The following is a 25,073-nucleotide window of genomic DNA, read 5'->3' on the forward strand; positions in this document are numbered from 1 at the left end:
TGGCACATGGGATTACCATGTATGCCATGTGCTTACATCAAATATTCAAGTATCAGAACACCTAACATAAAAATGTACACACTACGACTTAATCTTTCTCTGATGATTTAGGAGGCACTTCTAGTTCTTATTGTCTCAGGGTTATTAGTGGGAATCTGAATCATCATTGTGTTTTATGTTATGGAAAGTTCAGGGGATCAGAGCCAATCGAAACAGCAGAAAGGCATATCAACCAGATGTTGTGCTGAATGCTGCTGAAAACTTCTAAAGCTTCCGTAATAATTCTCTCTGGTCTTAAAAACAAACAAACATTAAGTAGCTGCATTTGAATCATTCTTCTTATACAAATGCCATCTGCTTTAATCATCATCCCAACCCTATTTAAGGCACAGAGTGAGAGGGAAAGGGTCGAAGGAACCCTTTTAGTCAGTGTTTTTCAAACTCTGAGACTCATTCATGGACGGCAAAACCATTTAGTAAGCCGTGATCAGAAATAAAAGAAAATGAAATAGAAGTGAAAATATCAATGTGTATTATAAGCAGTAAGGGTTATGTATAATTTCATGAGATTTTTGTTTCAGGCGTATGTATATATGTGTATATATACTGGGTTGTGATGTAAAATGTATTTCTTACTAGGAGTCCTAAGTCAAAAAAAGTTGGAGAGTTCAAAGTTAGTGTTCCCCAAAGTGTGTTCTATGGAATGACAGTCCCATAGTGAATGATCTATGTTAAAAGATTTTACGAAAACATAAATTTGCTAAACACAGAATACCCTATCTTGTTCTTGAAGACTCACAGCGTGCTTCTGCATACTAAAGGGTCTAACAAATTGGAGTTAGAAACCTCTTTAACTTTGTTTAATCCAGTAATTCCCAGACTTATTTGACCACAAAGCCCCCTTTTTTTGAGCAACACCAATTTACACCCTGCAGAATAATCTTCAAGAAATGCTACTCTAGGCAAATGCTGCTCTGAGCCCCTCCACCTTAATTACCTGTTGAGTCAGACGCTCTCTCTCCTTCTCCAGCATGTAGGTGACATCATCTCCTTCAGCTGTGTCCTGTGCATGCCTTTGCCTTTCTTCCTCAAGGTCTAGGATTACCTTTAAGGAATTAAAAAAAAAAATCATTTTCAAATATCAAGGAGTCACACTTAGAATACAATTAAATACTAAGTGTCTTTCTAAGCACCCAAGATCATTCCATAGATAAATAAATAAGTAAATCCCAGTCAGGGCCATCAAGGAGCACACTGTCTAGACGGGTGAAAGATACGTAAGCTATGTGCTAGGAAACAATACAGTACATACTTACCCGAGGCAACACGAAGTGGCATGTAAATAGAAGAGAGCAACTCATCAGCTGCAGGGGCTGACAAGGTTTCAGAGAATTAATACAAGTTTGGTGGGACTAGGGGACAGATGTAGGTGATGAAGCAAGGCAGGACCACGGAAAGCTGAAAGCTGAGGCTCTCCCTTGATGTTCCAATCACTGGAGGTACCAGAGAGTGAAGCCTAAAATTAAACATTTCAAATAGGTGACACCCTAACTGTGCCTTGCTTAATCAATGTATGCATTTCGTGTACAGTAGATAAGAGGAGAAAAGACTCTCTTGACTTTATCCTGCATAGGAAAAGGCTCAATTATTGAGATCTTAAGTGGAGATTTTTCACAAGGCTTTTTTCTTTTTTTGCGGTACGCGGGCCTCTCACTGTTGTGGCCTCTCCCGTCGCAGAGCACAGGCTCCGGACGCGCAGGCTCAGCGGCCATGGCTCACGGGCCCAGCCGCTCCGCGGCATGTGGGATCCTCCTGGACCGGGGCACAAACCCGTGTCCCCTGCATCGGCAGGCGGACTCTCAACCACCGCGCCACCAGGGAAGCCCCACAAGGCTTTTAAATTAACCTGCCTACCCCATTCCACTTATCCTTGTGTCAAGGGATTAAGCCCAATTTTAAGAATACAAATTTAAAGGGACATTTCCCCACATAATCCTGCCTACAACTGCGTAATATTCCAATGGCTATGGATTTCTTCGTAGCTTCTGCTCATGCTTCAGAGGTGCCTTGGCCTAGACCTCCCTAGGCCAGAGCACTGTCATCCCAATGGCCATTTCCTATTGTTTCTCCTCACTAACAACTGTTATTAAAGGAGAGAGAAAACTTTCTGGGACTCCTTTTTAAATACAAAAATGAAAACATTTTGGTGTATTTCCTACTGGTTAAAAAAAGAGAAAACTTTGGCAACTTAATAGAAAGAACAGCTTTTGGCTAAAGGTGGTAGATCATCTCCTCTCCCTCCGGAGAGCCGTCTAAAATGATAGAAATGGGATGAAAAGAATAAAACCCCACAAAGTCAAAAAGAGAGACTTTGGCAGACGAGAAATTTTACTGCCATTCTGAAGAAAGCAAGTGTCTGGAGGAGTGGTAACTACTTTGGTACGGGGGAGGAAGCTGCTGTGCGCTGCAGGACCCCAAGGACATATGGAAGCTGCAGGTGGTAGATACTGCACCGGGGAGGTGAGGTGTAGGAGGGAAGACAAGGGCACTGGCTCCAAGTTCGTATTTTCAGAAGAGTTATTCGTCCCTGCAATCTGATTCCTGTACACAGAATGCTCAGCCAGGCATCTACTGCCCGGGAATACACCAGATGTTTATCCTCTAAAGAAACAGAATGTGACAGGCTCCAGATCTAGTAATAACAGATATGACAGAGAATGAGGGTGAGGAAAGGGTATTATGTTTGTTTTGGGAAGATGGCAGGGGTGGAGAGAAGGGAGGTGGACACCGTGTAAGATAATGAAATCCACATCTATAATAAAAGAAAGTAAATATGTGTCTAAAATATGAATAGAAATATGGAAGTTAGCTGCCAAAATAAACAGTTAAAAGAAAAAAGAGGTTGTCTCTAATACTGAGGAGGAGAGAGAATGGGAAGGGGTGGACTAGGGAACCCTATTTTTCGTAATAAGCAGAGTAACCACATAATTGACTGTTCAAACCACTAACATGTCTGAGAGCCAAAGCGGGTATTGTTAACAACTATGCCAAGGCAACAGGCTTAAACTGGAATTCTCTCAGGCAAACTGGGACTATATGCACCCTAATTATAAGCCTCTAGTTTGATGTCTAACAAAGTCAGTGTTCTACTTTGATAAAACACTTAAGATCAGATAGGCAGCTGTTTTAAAATATTTAATAGTATCTTACACTGAAATACAGTGTTAGGGAATTCTGAATTTTTTAACTCTTCCTCTCCCCAATCACCTAGAACCATAAATTATCCCAACACTACACCTTCAATGGGCATGACAGCCAGCCAGCCCTTCAGTACAACTCAGTTACTTCATGTATGAAATAGAAAACAGGCCTGCCTATCAAACAAGGATGTTGTGAAGATTTTCTCATAATATTATGTAAAAGCCCCCAAATTTAGGCAACTACCTCAGTCTCACTGACACCTTTTAAATTGGGGCATAAATGTCTTCAGATTACTTCAGCCTAGTCCAGAGGTTAAACTTTTCTGGGTCTTGGGGAACTCTGAGAATTCAAGTAAGGATATGGGGAAAAAATTCATTTTCTACAAAATGCATAAACTTTTGGCACTCTGTATATTTTCTGGGGGATCATGGAATATCTGAGACCCATTCGTGGTTAAGAACTCCCACTTTGGCCTTTTGTTTGGACTCTGTGAAGGGAAAGAAAAATCATGGGCAAGACCTAAGCCCTTAAGCACTTTGTCAGATGCATTTTAAGCAGATGGCTCGCTAAAGCAGGTAACCATAAAAGTAAACGAAGGTCCATCAAACTGCAGCTGCTAACCCAATTTTTTCAGAATAAAGTGCTTCCTACTAAATGCACTGATGTCCCCCCTTGTTGATATAAATCTAAACCAATAGTTCTTAAAAAGGCAGACTCTAGTCAAGCATTTTCTCCAGGCCAAATCTGAGCCATAAATGATAAGTCGGGGAATGAAATCACAAGCACTAGAAGAATTCCAAGGAGATGAGGTAGAGGAAAGCACAGGTTTGCCTTCCTAACACACACACACACACAGACACACACACACAGACACACACACACACACACACACAGACACACACACACACACACACACACACACACACACACACACACTTTCCTAACAGGGTAGAACAGCTTTAAGGTAAACAACCCTAGGGACTGTTTATGGTTTCATGAGAAGTAAAATGCAGTGAAACTCAAAACTAGAAATAAATGAAATAGTCTATTGGCTTGTATGTTTATAGTCAGGTAAATTCTCTAATTCTTTCTCTCTCTCTCTCCCTCTGATATAGCATTCCCCAAATACCTGTTAATCTTTCTATTTATCACTTAAGTAAGCAAATAGGGAACACTCCGTTCAGCTACAAGGCTTGGTCAAGCCCCAGTTTGTTGCCAAAGTTTGGATGACCAAGAGTTGAAAAAACATACCAAGTGTTTTGGAGTGTCATATCAAGAAGAAATGCCATCTGAAATAATGCGTCTGGCACACTGCCTAAATTTAACATTTGGAATAACCTGCATTTTCTATCTCCTGGCTCTTAGGTAAGCTCAGGGGCTTTTTTACACCTGTGAGACCTCCCAGTTAAGTTACTGTGAGAGCGGGCAGCTGACGGGAAAGTGTCAGGCATTTCAGGAGTCTGCAGGCGCACGTCAGCGGTGAACCCACCTTGCGGTGCCTGCTCTCTGCGGCAGCCAGCTGCGACAGCATGCGCTCCTGCATGTTCTTGCACTGCTTCATCACCACCTTAAGAATCGAGAGCGGATTTGTGCAGACTGGCTGCTTCTCGCCATCGTTCTTCTCCTTCAGTGTTTCAAAGTCTCTCTGGAGTGCCATTAAAGGATCACTGATGTTGTATTTTCCATAGCGTTCTTCAATGAAAGTATCTCTGTGTTGGGCCTGGGAAAGAAAGGAAAATAAGCATTTTGCTTTCAAATACTGCTGAGGAGGGGATCTGCTAGTAGTTAGACATCAAAGGTAGTGGTGTGAGTATGAAGTAACCTTTTGACTACAAATCAGACAGGGTCATCTAAGTATAGAAACAACATCAGAAAAGGGGCATAGCATATTAATGGGAACAAATACTTATGTAAAGCTAAGTACCAGTTAGACATTGATCTAAGTGTTTAGGTTCAGGTTATTTAAATTTTACAACCCTATAAGGTAGTGCTATCATCTCCATTTTGCAGATGAGAAAATTACTACGGAGAGGTCAAGTGACTTGTTTCAGGTTACTCATCTAGCAAGCTGTCAGAATTGGGATTTAAACCCAGGCAGCCTGGCTCTAGAGTCTGTGACCTTAAGCACCACACTTAACTGCCTCAGCTTATGAATGCTTCTATTACCAACAGGTATATCTCATCTTTTCTGTGTTATGGCATTTACATTTCTAAAATACGGTAAGCATAATACCTTTAAGAGTTTATATGTTTAGAGACCTAACCAGCTGGCTATAGATAAGTAAAGGACGCTAAAGATATTTTTACATTATAATCGAGGACTGTTTGTGATTTGTCCACATAGAACTTCGCTCAATTTTTGGCCGGTCAGGAGGGTGGAGGCACTCACCACTAGAGGTGCAGACAAAGTCCTTCTACCTGCTGCCAAATTCCACGCCCCTCTTCTAACCTCTGTTCAGCTGTCTTCCATCCTCCTTTCTGTCCCCTTCAGGGCTTGGTGAGCTTTGGGGATGAAAGGGAACTTGAGCAGGGAATGTGGGCTGATGCTTGGAGTCTGGCCTGCGGCTTTGGGCCTGGGCGCCAAGTCAGGTCGAATGATCAGGAAGGGAGTGAAAGGAGATTCTTAGGCTTCCCTCTTATGTCTTCTAGGAAAGACTTGAAGTACTATTTCATATAAGCATCATATATTACGTGCAGGTGAACAGAGTGAAATTAACAATTACTTTACTAAACAGACATTTAATTGTTTCCTGAGACATTTTACAAAAAAAAAATGAAGTGTTAATAGAGGGTTGTGGAAAGTTTCTCAAAAATCATAGCAAAGTACTATATAATTTAAGCTTTCAAATGAAATCTAGTTATGAAAATTACTATTATTTCTCAAGTTTTAAAAATTATTTCATCAGGAGATACCACCACCCACAAATGGGAACCCATTTGAAAAGAAAAATACACAATTCAGTGACCATGCTTAAAAAACAAAAACCCTCAAGAAAATAAAGCAAACATGGGGTTTCTCTGACATGTTTCAGTGCTGAAAATTTGATGCCTCCTTCCTCATTAAGAGACTGTCCAAGTTCAAGACTCAGGAATTAGCCTTGTGTTACAAATTTGTGTTGGTATCAGTTGGCAGATGTTCAAAGCAGAGTTAGAAGCCCTGGTGGTCTTACTTCTGGCTGGACTACAACTGTCTTAAGTGATGACATTATTGGAGTATTTGGATAACATTTGTATACTAAACATTTGAAGAGTGAAATTCATTTGTTCCTTTAAGTTACTGATAACCATCCTCCTAACCTTATTACAAGTGTGCGTGTGTGTGTGGGTGTGCACATGTGAGCATGTGGATTGAAGGGGGGAGGGATTTGAAAGACAGAATCCTATTTTTTTTTAGGTCCAAATTAAAAGGAAATTTTCAGTAAAATTTCAAAATAATCTTGTCTATTTAGGATAGAGGAAGACAAGACCAATTCCAAAATTGGCTATTCTTATTAGTGTTTTTAAGAATCATGGCAAGAATAGACAAAAAAGCTAAGTTTTAGTTACATATTTAAGAGCATTAATGTCAAAGAACATGGGACTCATCAATGTTTTCTTTTCATTAAGAACATCTGTTTCTTTAAGTTCAGGTATAAAAACATGAGACTGATAACCCAGGATTCACTGAAAGTATCTATTTGTAGCTATTAATGTCCTAAGGCAAATCCTCGTTTAGAAAAACACGGACAAAGGAAGCAAGAAAAAAAAAAAAACTCTTTAAGCAGTTGAAATTCCACTTTTCTGTCACATCTTTTATTCATGATTACTGTTTCTGTATGATCAGCTATGGAAAAGAAACAATTATTGGTACTAAAATTGGTTTAGTAGGGCAAAAAGGAAAAAGTGAACCTGAGTATTTTTATGACCTTTCCTTTTCAGAACACCATGGAGAAAGTGGGATGGGAGAGCAGAGCTGGGAGTACAATTCATGATCTTGATGCTAAGAAGCTGCATCTGCTAAGAAGCTCTCTCTCTCAGGTTTCAGGATATAGTTAACTAATCCTTAAAAATATAACTTTTTAAATAAAACCCACACTGTTATTATCCTGTAGAATTAATAAGCATCACAGAGTTACAAGTAATGGATGAGGAGCTTCTTTGGTGAGGCCTCAGACTTCTCTGAGAATAGTTGTTAAGCTGTCTGTTTTCTCTTGAAGTATTTCACAGTAATTCCATAATCACTTGCATAGTAACTACAAGTTATACAAAATTGGTAGCTTCACACATAAATGAAAAGAATCTGCAGAATAATCTAAAAAAGGCTCCTTGTCACAAAACAATTATTTTAAGTACAATTTAAGTAAAATAAAACAATTATTTTAAGTATAAAATAATAGTTAAGGGACCCGAATATGGGAAAAGTGAATTCTGTATTTATTATACCAAACACTGGATTGGAAAATGGGAGATGGAACATAGTATTTTCCATCCAACTTAATGCTTCAGTCAGGTGAATTGTACGTATTTACACACTTAACAGCACAAATAATAACAACAATAACTAAAAATAGATGTTAAGATTTGACAAATGAAAGAAGAGCTTTAGTGGAGGTGTGCATTGGTTATCTATTCCTGCATAACAAATTACTCCCCAATTTAAATGCTTAGTAAACATTTTTTATCTCATACAGTTTCTGAGGGTCAGGAATCTGGGAGGGGCTGAGGGCTGAGCTGGGTGCTTCTGGCTCAGTGTCTCATGAGGTTGCAGTCAAGCTGCTGGCCAAGGATGCAGCCATCTGAGGGCACGACTAGGGCTGGAGGATCCATTTCCAAGCTTAGTTGTTGGGCTAGGCCTTGGTTCCTTGCATGTACTGGCTTCCAACAGAGCAAGTGATGTGAGAGAGTGAGAGACAGACATACATAGACACATCCAGATGGAAGTTCCACTGTCTTATAACCTAATCTCAGAAGTGACTTACCATCATTTCTGGTGTATTCTAGCAATCACACAGACCAACCCTGGTAAATGTGGGTGGATGAGGGACTACTTAAGGGTGTGAATATCAGGAGGGAGGACCACTGGGGGCCATCGTGGAGGCTGGTTATCAACGTGAATGACTGGACATGCTACCACTACCGTTTATGTTTCAGGTCAAAATTTAGAGGCTAAGTACCTGTACTAAAAACTATCAAGGCTGAGTTTTAATATTTTAATGAAATTCCAGCTATTTTATAAGAACTTTAAAATGATCCGGATTTCACTTTGGGGGAGAGGAGTTCAGGAGTACAGCTAAAATCAATCAATTTCTTGCAATTTCATTATTTTTACTTCAATGACAACATATAATTTAACTGAACAGAAATTCCTACATTGTCAGAAAACATAATGATCTTTATTTCAGACAACAGTAAAGTAACTGGCTGGTTAGACAGATTCAATGATAGAAGATATTACTATAGCAGACAAAACATACTAGTCGTCTATTACTCATTTATTTTTACTGTTATAGGCTGAATGAAACACACCACTACTGAAAGCTTAAAATAAAACCACATAATATCCTTGGATATGCCATGTTTGCTCTCCAAAAATTTCAGCTTTGCTATGATAAACTACAAAAAGAAATATGAACCAATCACCATCTCTCTATAATAAATAATATATTTATTATAATAAATAACATACACGTATATATCATATATACATAAATAATAGTTTAATAATATTATATGTAGATAATAGTATACATAAATACATATATATATATATATATGTATATATATATATATATTTTGACTGCATTGGGTCTTCGTTGCTGTGTGCGGGCTTTCTGTAGTTGCAGCAAGCCAGGGCTACTATTCACTGTGGTGCGCGGCCTTCTCATTGCAGTGGCTTCACTTGTTGCAGAGCACAGGCTCTGGCGCCCGGGCTTCAGTAGTTGTGGTGTGTGGGCTCAGCAGTTGTGGCGCACGGGCTTAGTTGCTCCACAGCATGTAGGATCTTCCCGGACCGGGGATCGAACCTGTGTCCCCTGCATTGGCAGGCGGATTCTTAACCACTGTGCCACCAGGGAAGTCCCGATAATGGTATAAATTATATATATATTTCAATCTTAAAATAGGAAATCAGTCTCTTTATTCTTTGGATGATAATCACCAACATGAAAAGTGGTTCCAAATGTAAAGGTGAAGAATTATGGCCCATTTAAATGGGGGCTTATATTTAAGTACAAGGTTTTATTTTCAAGACTCAGGCTGATACCAGAACTGTATTAGAATATGCAATTTTGCCATTTATTGCCAATTCTGAAGTGATACTTATAAAAGTAAACAGCAATATAAACATTATGCCTTTAAAAATATCTGAATACTTCTATGTCAGGGATCAGAAAGACAAAAAACGTGATTCCAAAATGGTTTTTATTAATGTTACCAAAAGCATGTTAAAAGGAATCCTTTTTACACACAATTTGAATCTATTAATCTTCAAATCATTTATACTCTGGAGTCCCTAATAAACTATAAGTAGCTGCCTGAACAACTGGAAATAAAGCAACCGTTCTGGATAAAGATGATAATAACATTACAAGTATAACCTTTGTTCTGGAAGTTCCTTTTTACTTGCTGAAAGAAAACCAGATTTTACTGTTTGATAATATTGATAAAAGAGGATTTAGCCTCATTGGAATTCAACTAATTTCTGGAAAATGGCACAAAATTTATCATGGGAGGGCTTCCCTGGTGGCGCAGTGGTTGAGAGTCCGCCTGCCGATGCAGCGGACACAGGTTCGTGCCCCGGTCCGGGAAGATCCCACATGCCGCGGAGCGGCTAGGCCCGTGAGCCATGGCCACTGAGCCTGCGCGTCCGGAGCCTGTGCTCTGCAACGGGAGAGGCCACAACAGGGAGAGGCCCACGTACCGCAAAAAAAAAAAAAAAAAAAAAATAAATATATATATATATATATCATGGGAGCAAAAAGAGAAAATTTTCATCATTTAAAAAATATGTCTAATATATTATTGAAAACCGAGTGCTCCTTCTACTTAACCATAAATGCTGTATTCTCAGATCTGGTCTTTTCTATATGTTTATTTTCTTTAATACGTTTGGGCCCTAGAGTCTAACAGAACTGGGATTATATCCTGTCACTACTATTTTCTGTATTACCTTTAGTAACAACCTTAACTTCTCTGTGCCTCAGATTCCTCATCTGTAGAATGACAGTAACAATCTACCTATAGGTTTGTTATAAAAATTAAATGAGTAATGTAAAATGCTTCCTATAGTACCTGACACAAAGTAAGTACTATAAATATGAATTATTTTTTTCAATAACCAAATTTAGAATATAGATTTTCCTGTTTTAGAGCCAATGACTTAAACTCAACCCCACAGACTTAAGATTCTGTAAAATTGGATCAGGCTAGTAAATCTCCATTAAAAGCAAAACGAAATTCACCAATCCCAGATAACTCAGAAGTAACACATCACTAAAAATGTATCAGGAACCTGGATAACCAATAACATTCTATTTACTTAGCAATCAATCCTGAACTGGCATGTGACATATTATATAATGTGGTCAATTGATATTTATCTCTTGCATTGTTATTAAACACTTCTCACTCTTCTGTCTTTTCTTTCAACCTACTTAGATTGCAAGTGATCTGAAGGAAAAAGCACTTAATACATCTTTCTTCTTCCTACATCCTATATTTTGCCTTAAGCCCAAGACATGTAACATATTTTCCAGCCTCTTTCCTGATGTCTTAGCCTCTCCTTAGTCTCATCATTTTAGTGAGGTCAATATTTTATTTTGCTGTTAGTGAAATCTAGGATTTACTTAGTATACTCACTTAAGGTAATATCGATATATATATTTAGCAAACTGACTTTGAAGCAGATGAGCTTCAAAGATTCCCCTTGTATTTTTAATAAAACGTTCATCACCCTGGTAAAAAAAAAAAAAAAAAAAAGATTCCCCTTGGGGTCAGTCTGCAACCACAGATATTTATAAAAGCAATTATTTACATAAGTTCAGAGGATCACGTTACCATATTATTTGACTACAGTGTAATAAATTCTTTTGAAGACTAAAAATGGTAAGTTTAGTACAAATAGCTACAAGTGTAGTACTTCTAGCTAGTAGACTGCTTATTGATAGAATAAGAATATGGGTAAACAGAACAATGTAGCTGCTTCAACATTCAGATTTGAGAGAGTCCTGAGAAAACTCCTAATGAAACTGAAATAGGTGTGCTGAGTTTTTTTGTCTTTGTTCTATTATTTTAGTCTATGTATGTGATTGAAACAAGTTACATATACATTTTGGACTGGGTCTAAATAAAAAACTTTTTGAGGTGGGGAAGAAAATGTGTAAGGGATTCTATAAGACCTGAACAAATTAATGCTCTGAATATAATAATTTGAAAGTATAATTTTTTTTTTTTTGAGAAAGAGCACGCTTTATTGGGAAGAGAGCATTGCACGCGACCAACATATGAAGAGAGCTGGATGGGCGTCCTACACATCATGCTCAAAAGGTACTCAGGATGCTGTGCTAATGAAGATCAGCTGGAACATGGACTCCTGGAAAACTTCCCCAACCTCACACCTCTGAGGGATCACACACTTCCAACCTTTTCCTGGAAGGCAACTGTGGTCCACTAGAGATAGAGTCCCTCAGGGGTGCCTTGTTGTTTTTTATAAAGAACATTTTCTTTAAACTTTTTGAAGTCTTCATTTGTTACTTTTATCCTACATTCTCTCAAGGCCATCAGACCAGCTTCCATACAGATTGCCTTGATGTTGGCATCAGAGAGGTCATCTTTAGCCATGATCAAGTCATCCAGGGTTAGTGTCATCCTGCTCGTGTGGATGTGAAAGATGCGCTTCTTCGTCTTTTCATCCGGCAAGGGGAACTCTATCTTCCAGTCAATGTGGGCTGGTCTGTAAGTGCTGGGTCCAAAGTCTCTATTTGGTTTGTGGCCATGATAACTTTCATGTCTCCCCTTGAATCAAACCCATCCAACTGGTTCAACAGCTCCAACATTGTTCGCTGAATTTCTCTCTCACCACCAGAATTTGAATCATACCTTTCTGACCCAATAGCATCAATTTCATCAATAAACACAATGGATGGTGCATGTTCTTCAGCAACTCAAAGCAGTTCCCGAACAAGATTGGGCCCATTGCCTAGATAACTTCTAAATAAGTTCAGAGCCAACCACTCTCAAGAAAGTGGCCGAGTTTTGGTTTGCTACTGCTTTGGCTAGGAAGGTTTTACCTGTGCCGGGTGGACCACACAGAATGACCCCCTTAGGGGGCTTTATACCCATCTTTTCATAATATTTAGGATGAGTGAGTGGAAGTTCCACAGATTCCTTAATTTCCTGGATTTGGTTGTCCAATGCTCCAATATCAGCATAGGTCTCCTGGGGGGCCTTTTCCACCTTCATCACTGTGATCAAGGGATCTATGTCATCCATCAGCACCCCTATCACAGCATGCACCTGTGGCTGAGCAGGACCGAGCAGCCCGGTTCCAGCAGATCCTTGTCTACAAATGAAAGAATGCTGACATAGTGTTCTGAGCCCACAGACGTAGACACTATGGCATGATTGTCATCAATGACCTCTTCCAAGATTCCTACCGACATTGGGGTGCCCCTGAGATCACCCACCTTTGATCTTTCCTCCTCTTGCTTTTCTTCTAAAGGCCTCATTTGTTCCTGATTTCTAATGAATTCTTCCTCCATGAGAAGACAGTCTTCAATTCTCTCTAACTTCAATATTAACCAGCACTGAGTGTGAGATGTCACCAGGGGCAGTATGCTGGCAGCATCTGGTCCCTTTGTTCTCTTCTTCTTTTGCCCCACTCTAGCTGGTATAGGAGATTCATAATTCTTTTTCTTATCCTTGTCATCCTTCTTTCCACCTCCAGGACCATGACCACCACTCTTTCACGCATCTTGCTTCGGCCACTTGAGCCGCTGCTGCCAGAAGTCGAAAGTATAATTTTTAATGCTGCATTAGATCTTAATCTCTTTTATTCAGGGGACCATACATCGCTTAAAATATAATGAGAGGGAGGACTGTCAAGATGGTGGAGGAGTAAGATGTGGAGATCAACTTGCTCCCCACAAATACATCAAAAATACATCTACATGTGGAACAACCCCTATGGAACACCTACTGAACCCTGGCAGAAGACCTCAGACTTCCCAAAAGTCAAGAAACTCCCCATGTACCTGGCTGTGTGGCTGACAAGGTCTTGGTGCTCTGGCCAGGTGTCAGGCCTGAGCCTCTGAGTGGGAGAGCCAAGTTCAGGGCACTGGACCACCAGAGACCTCCTGGCCCCATGTAATATCAATCAGCGAAGGCTCTCCCAGAGATCTCCATCTCAACGCTAAAACCCAGCTCCACTCGACGACCAGTAAGCTCCAGTGCTGGACACCCCATGCCAAACAAATAGCAAGACAGGAACACAACCCCACCCATTAGCAGAGAGGCTGCCTAAAGTCATACTAAGTCCACAGACACCCCAAAGCACACCACCAGATGTAGTCCTGCTCACCAGAAAGAAAAGATCCAGCCTCATCCACCAGAACACAGGCACCAGTCCCCTCCATCAGGAAGCGTACGCAACCCACTGAACCAACCTTACCCACTGGGGGGCAGACACCAAAAACAACGGCAAATATGAACCTGCAGCATGTGAAAAGGAGACCCCCAAAGGTAAGTTAATCAAAATGAGAAGACAGAGAAATATGCAGCAGATGAAGGAGCAAGGTAAAAACCCACCAGACCAAACAAATGAAGAGGAAATAGGCAGTCTACCTGAAAAAGAATTCAGAGTAATGACAGTAAAGATGATCCAAAATCTTGGAAATAGAATGGAGAAAATATAAGAAACGTTTAACAAGAACCTAGAACTAAAGAGCAAACAAAGAATGATGCAAAACACAATAAATGAAATTAAAAATTCTCTAGGAGGAATCAATAGCAGAATAACTGAGGCAGAAGAACGGATAAGTGACCTGGAAGATAAAATAATGGAAAAAACTACCACAGAGCAGAATAAAAAAAAATAATGATAAGAATTAAGGACAATCTCAGAGACCTCTGGGACAATATTAAATGCAAGAACATTTGAATTATAGGGGTCCCAGAAGAAGAAGAGAAAAAGAAAGGGACTGAGAAAATATTTGAAGAGATTATAGTTGAAAACTTCCCTAACATGGGAAAGGAAATAGTCAAGTCCAGGAAGCACAGAGTGTCCCATACAGGATAAATCCAAGGAGAAACACGCCAAGACACACACTATCAAAAAATAAATACAAAGTAAATATATTAAAAGGAGCAAGGGAAAAGCAAGAAATAACATACAAGGGAATCCCCATAAGGTTAACAGCTGATCTTTCAGCAGAAATTCTGCAAGCCAGAAGGGAGTGGCAGGACATATTTAAAGGGATGAAAGGGAAAAAACTACAACCAAGACTACTCTACCCAGCAAGGATCTCAATCAGATTCAACAGAGAAACTAAAACCTTTACAGACAAGCAAAAGCTAAGAGAATTCAGGACCACCAAACCAGCTTTACAACAAATGCTAAAGGAACTTCTCTACGCAGGAAACAGAAGAGAAGTAAAAGACCTACAATAACAAACCCAAAACAAGAAAATGGTAATGGGAACATACATAGCGATAACTACCTTAAATGTAAATGGATTAAATGCTCCAACCAGAAGACGAAGACTGGCTGAATGGATACAAAAACAAGACCCATATATATGCCATCTACAAGAGATCCACTTCAGACCTAGTGACACATACAGACTGAAAGTGAGAAGATGAAAAACATAATCCATGCAATGGAAATCAAAAGAAAGCTGGAGTAGCAATTCTCACATCAGACAAAATAGACTTTAAAATAAAGACTATTACAAGAGACAAAGAAGGACACTACATAATGATCAAGGGATCAATCCAAGAAGAAAATATAACAATTGTAAATAATTATGCACCCAACATAGGAAATACCTCAACACATAAGGCAAATGCTAACAGCCATAAATGGGGAAATTGACAGTAACACAATCATAGCAGGGGACTTTAACACCCCACTTTCACCAATGGACAGATCATCCAAAATGAAAATAAATGAGGAAACACAAGCTTTAAATGATACATTAAACAAGATGGACTTAATTGATATTTATAGGACATTCCATCCAAAACCAACAGAATACACTTTGTTCTCAAGTGCTCATGGAACATTCTACAAGATAGATCGTATCTTGGGTCACAAATCAAGCCTTGGTAAATTTAAGAAAATTGAAATCATATCAAGTATCTTTTCCGACCACTATGTTATGAGACTAGATATCAATTACAGGAAAAAAATCTGTAAAAAATACAAACGCATGGAGGCTAAACAATACACTACTAAATAATCAAGAGACCACTGAAGAAATCAAAGAGGAAATAAAAAAACACCTAGAAATGACAATGAAAACACGACTACCCAAAACCAATGGGATACAGCAAAAGCAGTATTAAGACAGAAGTTTACAGCAATACAATCCTACCTCAAGAAACAAGAAACACTTCAAATCAACAACCTAACCTTACACCTAAAGCAATTAGAGAAAGAAGAAAAAAAAAACTCCAAAGTTAGCAGAAGGAAAGAAATCATAAAGATCAGATCAGAAATAAATGAAAAAGAAATGAAGGAAATGACAGCAAAGATCAATAAAACTAAAGACTGGTTCTTTGAGAAGATAAACAAAATAGATAAACCATTAGCCAGACTCATCTAGAAAAAAAGGGAGAAGATTCAAATCAACAGAAGTAGAAATGAAAAAGGAGAAGTAACAACTGACAGAGAAGAAATACAAGGATCATGAGAGATTACTACAAGCAGGTATATGCCAATAAAATGGACAACCTGGAAGAAATGGACAAATACTTAGAAAAGCACAACCTTCCAAGACTGAACCAGGAACAAATAGAAAATATAAACACACCAATCACAAGCACTGAAATTGAAACTGTGATTAAAAATCTTCCAACAAACAAAAGCCCAGGACCAGATGGCTTCACAGGCGAATTCTATCAAAGATTTAGAGAAGAGCTAACACCTATCCTCCTCAAACTCTTCCAAAATATAGCAGAGGGAGGAACACTCCCAAACTCATTCTATGAGGCCACCATCACCCTGATACCAAAACCAGACAAAGATGTCACAAAGAAAGAAAACTACAGGCCAATATCACTGATGAACATAGATGCAAAAATCCTCAACAAAATACTAGCAAACACAATCCAGCAGCACATTAAAAGGATCATACACCATGATCAAGTGGGTTTTATCCCAGGAATGCAAGGATTCTTCAATATACGCAAATCAATCAATGTGATACACCATATTAAAAAATTGAAGGAGAAAAACCATATGATCATCTCAAAGGATGCAGAAAAAGCTTAGACAAAATTCAACCTGCATTTATGATAAAAACTCTCCAGAAAGTAGGCACAGAGGGAACTTAACTCAACATAATAAAGGCCATGTATGACAAACCCACAGCCAACATCATTCTCAATGGTGAGAAACTGAAACCATTTCCACTAAGATCAGGAACAAGACAAGGTTGCCCACTCTCACCACTATTATTCAACATAGTTTTGGAAGTTTTAGCCACGGCAATCAGAGATTAAAAAGAAATATAAGGAATCCAAATTGGAAAGGAAGTAAAACTGTCACTGTTTGCAGATGACATGATACTATACATAGAGAATCCTGAAGATGCTACTAGAAAACTACTAGAGCTAATCAATGAATTTGGTAAAGTAGCAGGATACAAGATTAATGCACAAATATCTCTTGCATTCGTATACACTAATGATGAAAAATCTGAAAGAGAAATTAAGGAAACACTCCCATTTACCACTGCAACAAAAAGAATAAAATACCTAGGAATATACCTACCTAGGTTTGTAGGAGACAAAAGACCTACATCCAGAAAACTGTAAGGCACTGATGAAAGAAATTAAAGATGACACAAACAGATGGAGAGATATACCATGTTCTTGGATTGGAAGATTTAACATTGTGAAAATGACTATACTACCCAAAGCAATCTACAGATTCAGTGCAATCCCTATCAAACCACCAATGGCATTTTTCACAGAACTAGAACCAAAAATTTCACAATTTGTATGGAAACACAAAAGACCCCGAATAGCCAAAGCAATCTTGAGAACGAAAAATGGAGCTGGAGGAATCTGGCTCCTTGATTTCAGACTATACTACAAAGCTACAGTAATCAAGACAGTACGGTATTGGCACAAAAACAGAAATATAGATCAATGGAACAGGATAGAAAGCCCAGAGATAAACCCATGCACATATGGTCACCTTTTCTTTTTCTTTTTTTGGTCACCTTATCTTTGATAAAGGAGGCAAGAATATACAGTGGAGAAAAGACAGCCTCTTCAATAAATGGTGCTGGGAAAACTGGACAGCTATATGTAAAAGAATGAAATTAGAACGCTCCATAACACCATACACAAAAATAAACTCAAAATGGATTAAAGACCTAAATGTAAGGCCAGACACTACAAATCTCTTAGAGGAAAACAAAGGCAGAACACTCTATGACATAAATCACAGCAAGATCCTATTTGACCCACCTCCTAGATAAATGGAAATAAAAACAAAAATAAACAAATGGGACCTAATGAAACTTAAAAGCTTTTGCACAGCAAAGGAAACCACAGCCAAGATGAAAAGACAACCCTCAGAATGGGAGAAAACATTTGCAAATGAAGCAACTGACAAAGGATTAATCTCCAAAATTTACAGCAGCTCTTGCAGCTCAATATCAAAAAAGCAAACAATCCGGGGCTTCCCTGGTGGCGCAGTGGTTGAGAGTCCGCCTGCCGATGCAGGGGACACGGGTTCGTGCCCCGGTCCGGGAGGATCCCACATGCCGCGGAGTGGCTGGGCCCGTGAGCCATGGCCGCTGGGCCTGCACGTCCGGAGCCTGTGCTCCGCAACGGGAGAGGCCGCAGCAGTGAGAGGCCCGCGTGCCGCAAAAAAAAAAAAAAAAAAAAAAAAAAATCCAATCCAATCCACAAATGGGCAGAAGACCAAAACAGATATTTCTCCAAAGAAGATATACAGATTGCCAACAAACACATGAAAGGATGCTCAACATCACTATTCATTAGAGAAATGCAAGTCAAAACTACAATGAGGTATCACTTCACACTAGTCAGAAGGGCCACCATCCAAAAATCTACAAACAATAAATGCTGGAGAGGGTGTGGAGAAAAAGGAACCCTCTTGCACTGTTGGTGGGAATGTAAACTGATACAGCCACTATGGAGAACAGTATGGAGGTTCCTTAAAAAACTAAAAATAGAACTACCATACGACCCAGCAATCCCACTACTGGGCATATACCCTGAGAAAACCATAATTCAAAGAGTCATGTACCACAATGTTCACTGCAGCTCTATTTACAATAGCCAGGACATGGAAGCAACCTAAGTGTCCATCGAAAGATGAATGGATGGAGAAGATGTGGCGCATATATACAATGGAATATTACTCAGCCATAAAGAGAAATGAAACTGAGTTATCTGTAATGAGGTGGATGGACCTAGAGTTTGTCATACAGAGTGAAGTCAGAGAGAGAAAAACAAATACCATATGGTAACACATATATATGGAATCTAAAAAAAAAAGAAAAAGGTTCTGAAGAACCTAGGGGCAGGACAGGAATAAAGACACAGATGTGGACAATGGACTTGAGGACACAGAGAGGGGGAAGGGTATGCTGAGACGAAGTGAGAGAGTAGTACTGACATATATACACTACCAAATGTAAAACAGATAGCTATTGGGAAGCAGCTGCATAGCACAGGGAGATCAGCTAGGTGCTTTGTGACCACCTAGAGGGGTGGGGTAGGGAGGGTGTGAGGGTGATACAAGAGGGAGGGGACATGGGGACATATGTATACATATAGCTGATTCACTTTGTTATACAGCAGCAACTAACACAACAATGTAAAGCAATTATACTCCAGTAAAGATGTTAAAAAAATGACAGTTGTCACCTACTTCATACCATACACAAAAAGAAGGATGGATCACAGACCTAAAAATATATATGAATGGCCGAAAAGTACATGAAAAAGTGATCATTCATTAGTGATCAGGGAGATCACATGAAAAAGTGATCACTCATTAGTGATCAGGGAGATCACATGAAAAAGTGATCACTCATTAGTGATCAGGGAGATGTAAATTAAAACAACAATAAGATAGTACTATACGGCCATTAAAAAGGCTAAAATTTAAGACTGACAACATCAAATGTTATACAGGATAACTAGAATGCTCACATTGCTGGTGGAAGTATAAACGGTAGAACTATTTTGGAAATTAATCTCGAAGTTTCTCATAAAGTTAGAAATGCCTACCTGCTATTCCACTTCTAAGTATTTGTCTAAAAGAAATGAAAACATATGTCCCCAAAGACTTTTACACAATTATCCAGAGTAGCTTTATTCATAATGGCCCCATACTGGAAACAATCAAATATCAATCACTAGAAGAACAGATAAGTAAAATGTGACGAATTCATGAAACGGAATACTATTCAGCAATAAAAAGGGACAAATTACTGATACCTACAATGACACTGATGAAACTGAAAATCATTATATCGAACAAAAAGTGCCAAACATAAAAGAATGTATTCTCTGTGACTCTGTTCTAATGGGCAAAACTAATCTATGGTGAAGAAAATCAGAACAGTGGTTACATCTGGATATAGGGGGGGACAAATGACCAGGGAGGGGCATAAGATAACTTTTTGGTGTGATGAGAATGTTTATGTCTTGATAGGAGTGTAGGTCAAATGGAGTGGCATTTGTCAAAACTTATTGAACTGAACACTTAAGATCTGTGCATTTCACTATATCTAAAATATATCTCTAGTTTAAAAACATAGGGGCTTCCCTGGTGGCGCAGTGGTTGCGAGTCCGCCTGCCGATGCAGGGACACAGGTTCGTGCCCCGGTCCGGGAAGATCCCACATGCCGCGGAGCGGCTGCGCCCGTGGGCCATGGCCACTGAGCCTGCGCGTCCGGAGCCATTGCTCCGCAACGGGAGAGGCCACAACAGTGAGAGGCCCCCGTACCGCAAAAAAAAACACAAAACAAAACATAAATATATATAGTGAGAGTTAAAGGAAAATTGAGTTATATGTAACATATGCTTTATATATTGTGTTTCAGAAAGATGGGAAGTTCAAACCAAAGTAATTTTAATAGTAATAACAACAGGAGAAGCAGCAAGGGAGGTGCTCACACTCGAGTGCTCATTACCTACAGAGCAGTGTGCTCAGTGCTTTATATAGCTCATCTCATCCTAGCAGCATTCCTCTGCAGGTAGACAGCACTGTATCTCCATTTTACAGAAGAAACTGAACATTAACATGTGACTTTCCCAAGGTCAGAAAGCCAGTTAAGAAGTGGAGAAGAACAGTAAATGGTATACAGTAAGTACTGAATATGTTAACTGAATGAGTAATACACATAAACAGATATTCCCCAGGACTTCATAGCAATGAATTTCAATTTAGTGGGTCTCGATCAGTAGCTTAAAAATGAAATAGAACAGAATTGAAAACACTGTAGAGCACTGAATGCTGTGAGTACTATTTCAAGAAAATTTCCTTCTGGCATAAGAATATAGGTGTGTGTATATCTGTGTGTGTATGTGCACATGTTGGTGTGTCCCTTGGGTCACAATGCAAAGTCTATTTTTTACTATGTGTCCCTGCCAAAAACGTTTGAAAAACAGTAGAATAGAATGAAGAACCTAAGAAGAATGACTCCTGAATCTATAATTTTAAACAGTTTAAGCTGTAATAAACATGTGAATTCTAATAGAAGTAATAAGGAATCAGGATTAGTATTTTAAACTAATGAATGTTATAAAAGTCTACAGACCAGGAGAAGTTTGGCCTAACATCAAATATACAAAATGTAAAAAAAAAAAAAAAAAAAAAGTCTGTGTTACCAGGGTTAGACAATCAAAAATAGCACTGCAGAAGCCTGAGAAGATTTTCTGGATGTATGGTTGATTCACAGGGGCACATGCTTTGAATGCTTATATTGAATACTTAATGTGTGCTGGGTACTATATATGCTAAGTGATGTGGGTAATATTAGGGGGATATAGATTTGACTAAACTGCTGCTCTCAAGGAGCTTAAAATTTGCCAGGCAAGTTTAAGGCCTAAGAGCAGAAAAAAAAACAAGCTGCTTCTGTGTATTTAAATGTATTCTAAACAATACCATTAATGTTTAGAGGAACACCAAGTACAATCTGTTTGATCAGAACTTTCTAAGACTCAGCCCTTACACTCAGAAGGAATAGGAAGGAAAAGGCCAACCCTGGAAGTGGGTGGGTTCTGGCAGATAAATGGGACTATTAGCAATTTAATGAATCACAGGAAACACCATGAGGTTGAGGGGGCACAATCCAAAAACTGTCTCTGAAGTGTTACAGAAGGAGACCCAGACCGCACACTGTAACTCTGTGATACTTTAAGTGACTATGAACTTGAAAATCATCTTTATTAGAGATGTGCTCTGGCTCTTTTACTCACTATATATTAACAGACAGTGTAGAAACTAACTTCAGTGTTAAAATAGTAAAAAAGAGCTTACTAAATAAGATGAGAAAGGGTGTCTTCCTCTAGTTAGGGGATTCTGAGGAGGGAGGATCTGAAGCTGTATAATTGTGGGATATAGGTCTTAACTCTAAAAATTTGTTTGAAGCAAGATTCTTAAATTACAAACACAGACTGATACTACAAGGAAGCACGGCAAGAAACAAGCTGCTTAAATGTAAGGCCTTGGGAAAAGGGTTCTTACTTGGCTGAGAAGTAAAAGTGTTCACAATTAAAAGTGTACCAAGTAAACAGGAATAAGAAGCTTGTGGGGCAGAAGAGGGTCAAGGGGAGTATAGAGACAGGAAAGAATGATAAAAGGGGAACAGTGTGGTTTAAGAACCACAACGCAGTGAGAACAAGACATCAGGGCAGGCAAACGGAAGCAAGGACAATGCTAATTATACATCCTAACAAGCTCCATGTCACAAGTCAGAGGATGGGAAGATGGCAATTTCTATTGTCACTGCAGCCTTATGTACAGGGAGGTAGCTAGCTATTCAGTTTCAACCAGCAGTCATACAGGTGGCTTGGGACTCCAGTCAAGGAAGGATCCCTTTTCTTTAGAGAATAGAATGGGGAGAGGGGTAAAAAAGCCAAGACTGTAAAGTAAAAGGTGGGCTGTAAGTGCATTGTAGGTTGTTGAATGATAATTTAAAATGTGAACTGGTAATGTTCATCACTACAGTAAAGCACTGAATATACGGTGAAACTGAGCATGTGAAAGTTGATCACTGCTACTGTTAATTCCAAGTTATTCCAACCCAAGAATGCCTTCATCTTCATGATAAAAGTCCACTGAAGGGGATCAGAATATGCCTGGATCAGAAGAACAGGAGATCTTTGTTTGGAGATATATGAGCCCTCCTTCCTTTTTATTTTAAAAAGGGGTGATACCATTAGGAAACTTTAAATGTCACCAAAGACAAGAATGGGATAACCTAGACCCTTTCCCCATTTTAATCCCATAAGGAACAGGAAAACTGGCTCTATTCTAAACCTCTAAGACTTTGTTTTAGCACTCTTTTCCTTTAATGATTTCTAGGTCTGCTGTGTAGATGACAGTCATTCGTCCCACTGATGAAAGATACTGTCAGGAAGGGAAGGACAAGAGACTGAAAGGAAGATTTTAAAGAGAAAAGAACTCAGAGCTATCAATTTGGAAAGCAGAGAAATGGGGGATAATGAAGATTTTGTGAAAGCCAAAAACAAAAACAAAAACAAAAACACTGGAGAAGCGGGGGATAAAGAAATATATTCTGAAAGATAGAGAAAGGACGTGTAATGTAGACAGATGCCCACAGGGGTCCTTAGCTGAAAAGTGTGGGGAACAATATTTTTTGTAAATATATCTAGATAGATGAAGAAAGATAAGCAACACTGTACTCTTAAAAAGTACTAACTATTTTCTCTGATGCTCTCAAAACTCTACTTACTAACCTCTTAGGGAATGCAGATTTCAATTTGATAGGAAAGGACACTGAGGTAAAATGTCACTTGATTTTTTTGTTTTTTAGTTGAATACAGATACATAGTGAAAAAAGGTACATATCCTAATTATTTGTTATCCATTACTAAAAATATGGAAACAAACACAAAGCAATAATTTCCTGTCTGAAGAACAAATTGTTTTTTCTTAGTACAGGGGTGAGATATAAATAATGTCACTGAGTGGGAATTATCAGCAATAGTAAAATTATGAAACTTATCAACCGAAAAAAAAATGCACAATGTGAGAGCTGTGAGTTAAGTTTTATTTGGGGCAAACTGAGGACTACAGCCTGGGAGACAGTCTCTCAGATAGCTCTGAAGAAATGCTCCGAAGAGGTAAGTGGGAAGGTCATATATACAGTTTGGTGAAGGAGAATATGTGCAATCAAGCACACATTTTGGCAGAAGGCTGCTGCTAGTCACAGAGGAGCAGATGTCTCCGTTACTGATTTCAGTGCTTTTCTAGATATGAAAAGATGCGAGAAATTGGGCTTGTAAAATTTTCTCCTGAAAATATCTACCTGAAGGCCTGTTCTGCCAGTTTCTTGCAGGGCACAGAGTGCCTCATTCCTGAGCTCTGCCCTGAACTCCTTTCAGGGTGTGTTGAAGGTCAGCAACTGCAGTGGCTAGTGACTTCATTCTTGTAGAACCAGATGGCAAGTGACAAGTTTTAGTTGGCAAACTATATTACTATAGTTAAGCCTCTCTTCTCAAACATATGAATTAATAAATGGAAACCTATTTTTTTGGCCTTTGTTCTTGCATTTATTTTATTTTTTTTAAACATCTTTATTGGAGTATAATTGCTTTACAATGTTGTGTTAGTTTCTGCTGTATAACAAACTGAATCAGCTATATGTACACATATATTCCCATATTCCCTCCCTTTTGTGCCTCCCTCCCACCCTCCCTATCCTACCCCTCTAGGTAGTCACAAAGCACCGAGCTGATCTCCCTGTGCTATGCAGCTGCTTCCCATTAGCTATTTTACACTTGGTAGTGTATATATGTCAACACTATTCTCTCACTTTGTCCTAGCTTGCCCTTCCCCCTCCCCATGTCCTCAAGTCCATTCTCTACGTCTGTGTCTTTATTCCTGTCCTACCCCTAGGTTCTTCAGAAACTTTTTTTTTCTTTAGATTCCATATATATGTGTCAGCATACGGTACTTGTTTTTCTCTTTCTGACTTACTTCACTCCGTATGACAGACTCTAGGTCCATCCACCTCACTACAAATAACTCAATTTCATTTCTTTTTATGGCTGAGTAATATTCCATTGTATATATGTGCCACATCTTCTTTATCCATTCATCTGTGGATGGACACTTAGGTTGCTTCCATGTCCTGGCTATTGTAAACAGTGCTGCAATGAACATTGTGGTACATGTCTCTTTTTGAATTATGGTTTTCTCACAGTATAATGGCAACCTATTTTTTGACACTTGAATACATTCAAGTTAAACTTAAAGGGCCTTAACTTACTCTCTCGGATGACAAATATTTCTGAAGAACTTACCACGTTCTAGATATCTGGGATGCAATGCAGCAAGATAAACAAAGTACCTGCCCCTCATGAAGCTTATATTTACTGAAAAAAAGAAATATGAAATATAAAGAAATGAGAGATGAAAATATATAATCTGTGAAGCG

At 38.9% G+C, this 25,073-nt stretch overlaps 2 protein-coding genes and 1 pseudogene across 15 annotated transcripts in view; 1 reads left to right on the forward strand and 2 right to left on the reverse strand.

Annotated features, from left to right (window-relative positions):
- The window catches only part of ST7L (suppression of tumorigenicity 7 like), a 152,969-nt gene extending 141,062 nt beyond the window's left edge, over positions 1 to 11,907 (forward strand). For 7 of the 12 annotated variants that reach the window (XM_033861830.2, XM_033861787.2, XM_033861770.2 and 4 more), the window contains one exon: positions 11,636 to 11,907. In XM_033861830.2, coding sequence (XP_033717721.1) covers positions 11,636 to 11,851 — 216 coding nt within the window. In that variant the 3' untranslated portion in view covers positions 11,852 to 11,907. The remainder of the gene's footprint in view (positions 1 to 11,635) is intronic. The other 5 variants (XR_004527798.2, XR_012333826.1, XR_012333827.1 and 2 more) reach the window with 5 other exon arrangements.
- The window catches only part of CTTNBP2NL (CTTNBP2 N-terminal like), a 66,718-nt gene that overhangs the window by 4,255 nt on the left and 37,390 nt on the right, over positions 1 to 25,073 (reverse strand). For 2 of the 3 annotated variants that reach the window (XM_019919864.3, XM_019919865.3), the window contains 2 exons: positions 4,691 to 4,921; positions 998 to 1,105 (listed from right to left, as the gene is read on the reverse strand). In XM_019919864.3, the coding sequence (XP_019775423.1) occupies positions 998 to 1,105; positions 4,691 to 4,921 (339 nt within the window). Of the gene's footprint in view, positions 1 to 997; positions 1,106 to 4,690; positions 4,922 to 5,590; positions 5,704 to 25,073 lie in introns of those variants that run through there. The other variant, XM_073809467.1, reaches the window with a different exon arrangement.
- The window catches only part of LOC101335224 (26S proteasome regulatory subunit 4 pseudogene), a 35,673-nt pseudogene continuing 22,447 nt past the window's right edge, over positions 11,848 to 25,073 (reverse strand).

Source organism: Tursiops truncatus, chromosome 1, assembly GCF_011762595.2.
Source record: "Tursiops truncatus isolate mTurTru1 chromosome 1, mTurTru1.mat.Y, whole genome shotgun sequence".
Classification (NCBI taxonomy): Eukaryota; Metazoa; Chordata; class Mammalia; order Artiodactyla; family Delphinidae; genus Tursiops; species Tursiops truncatus.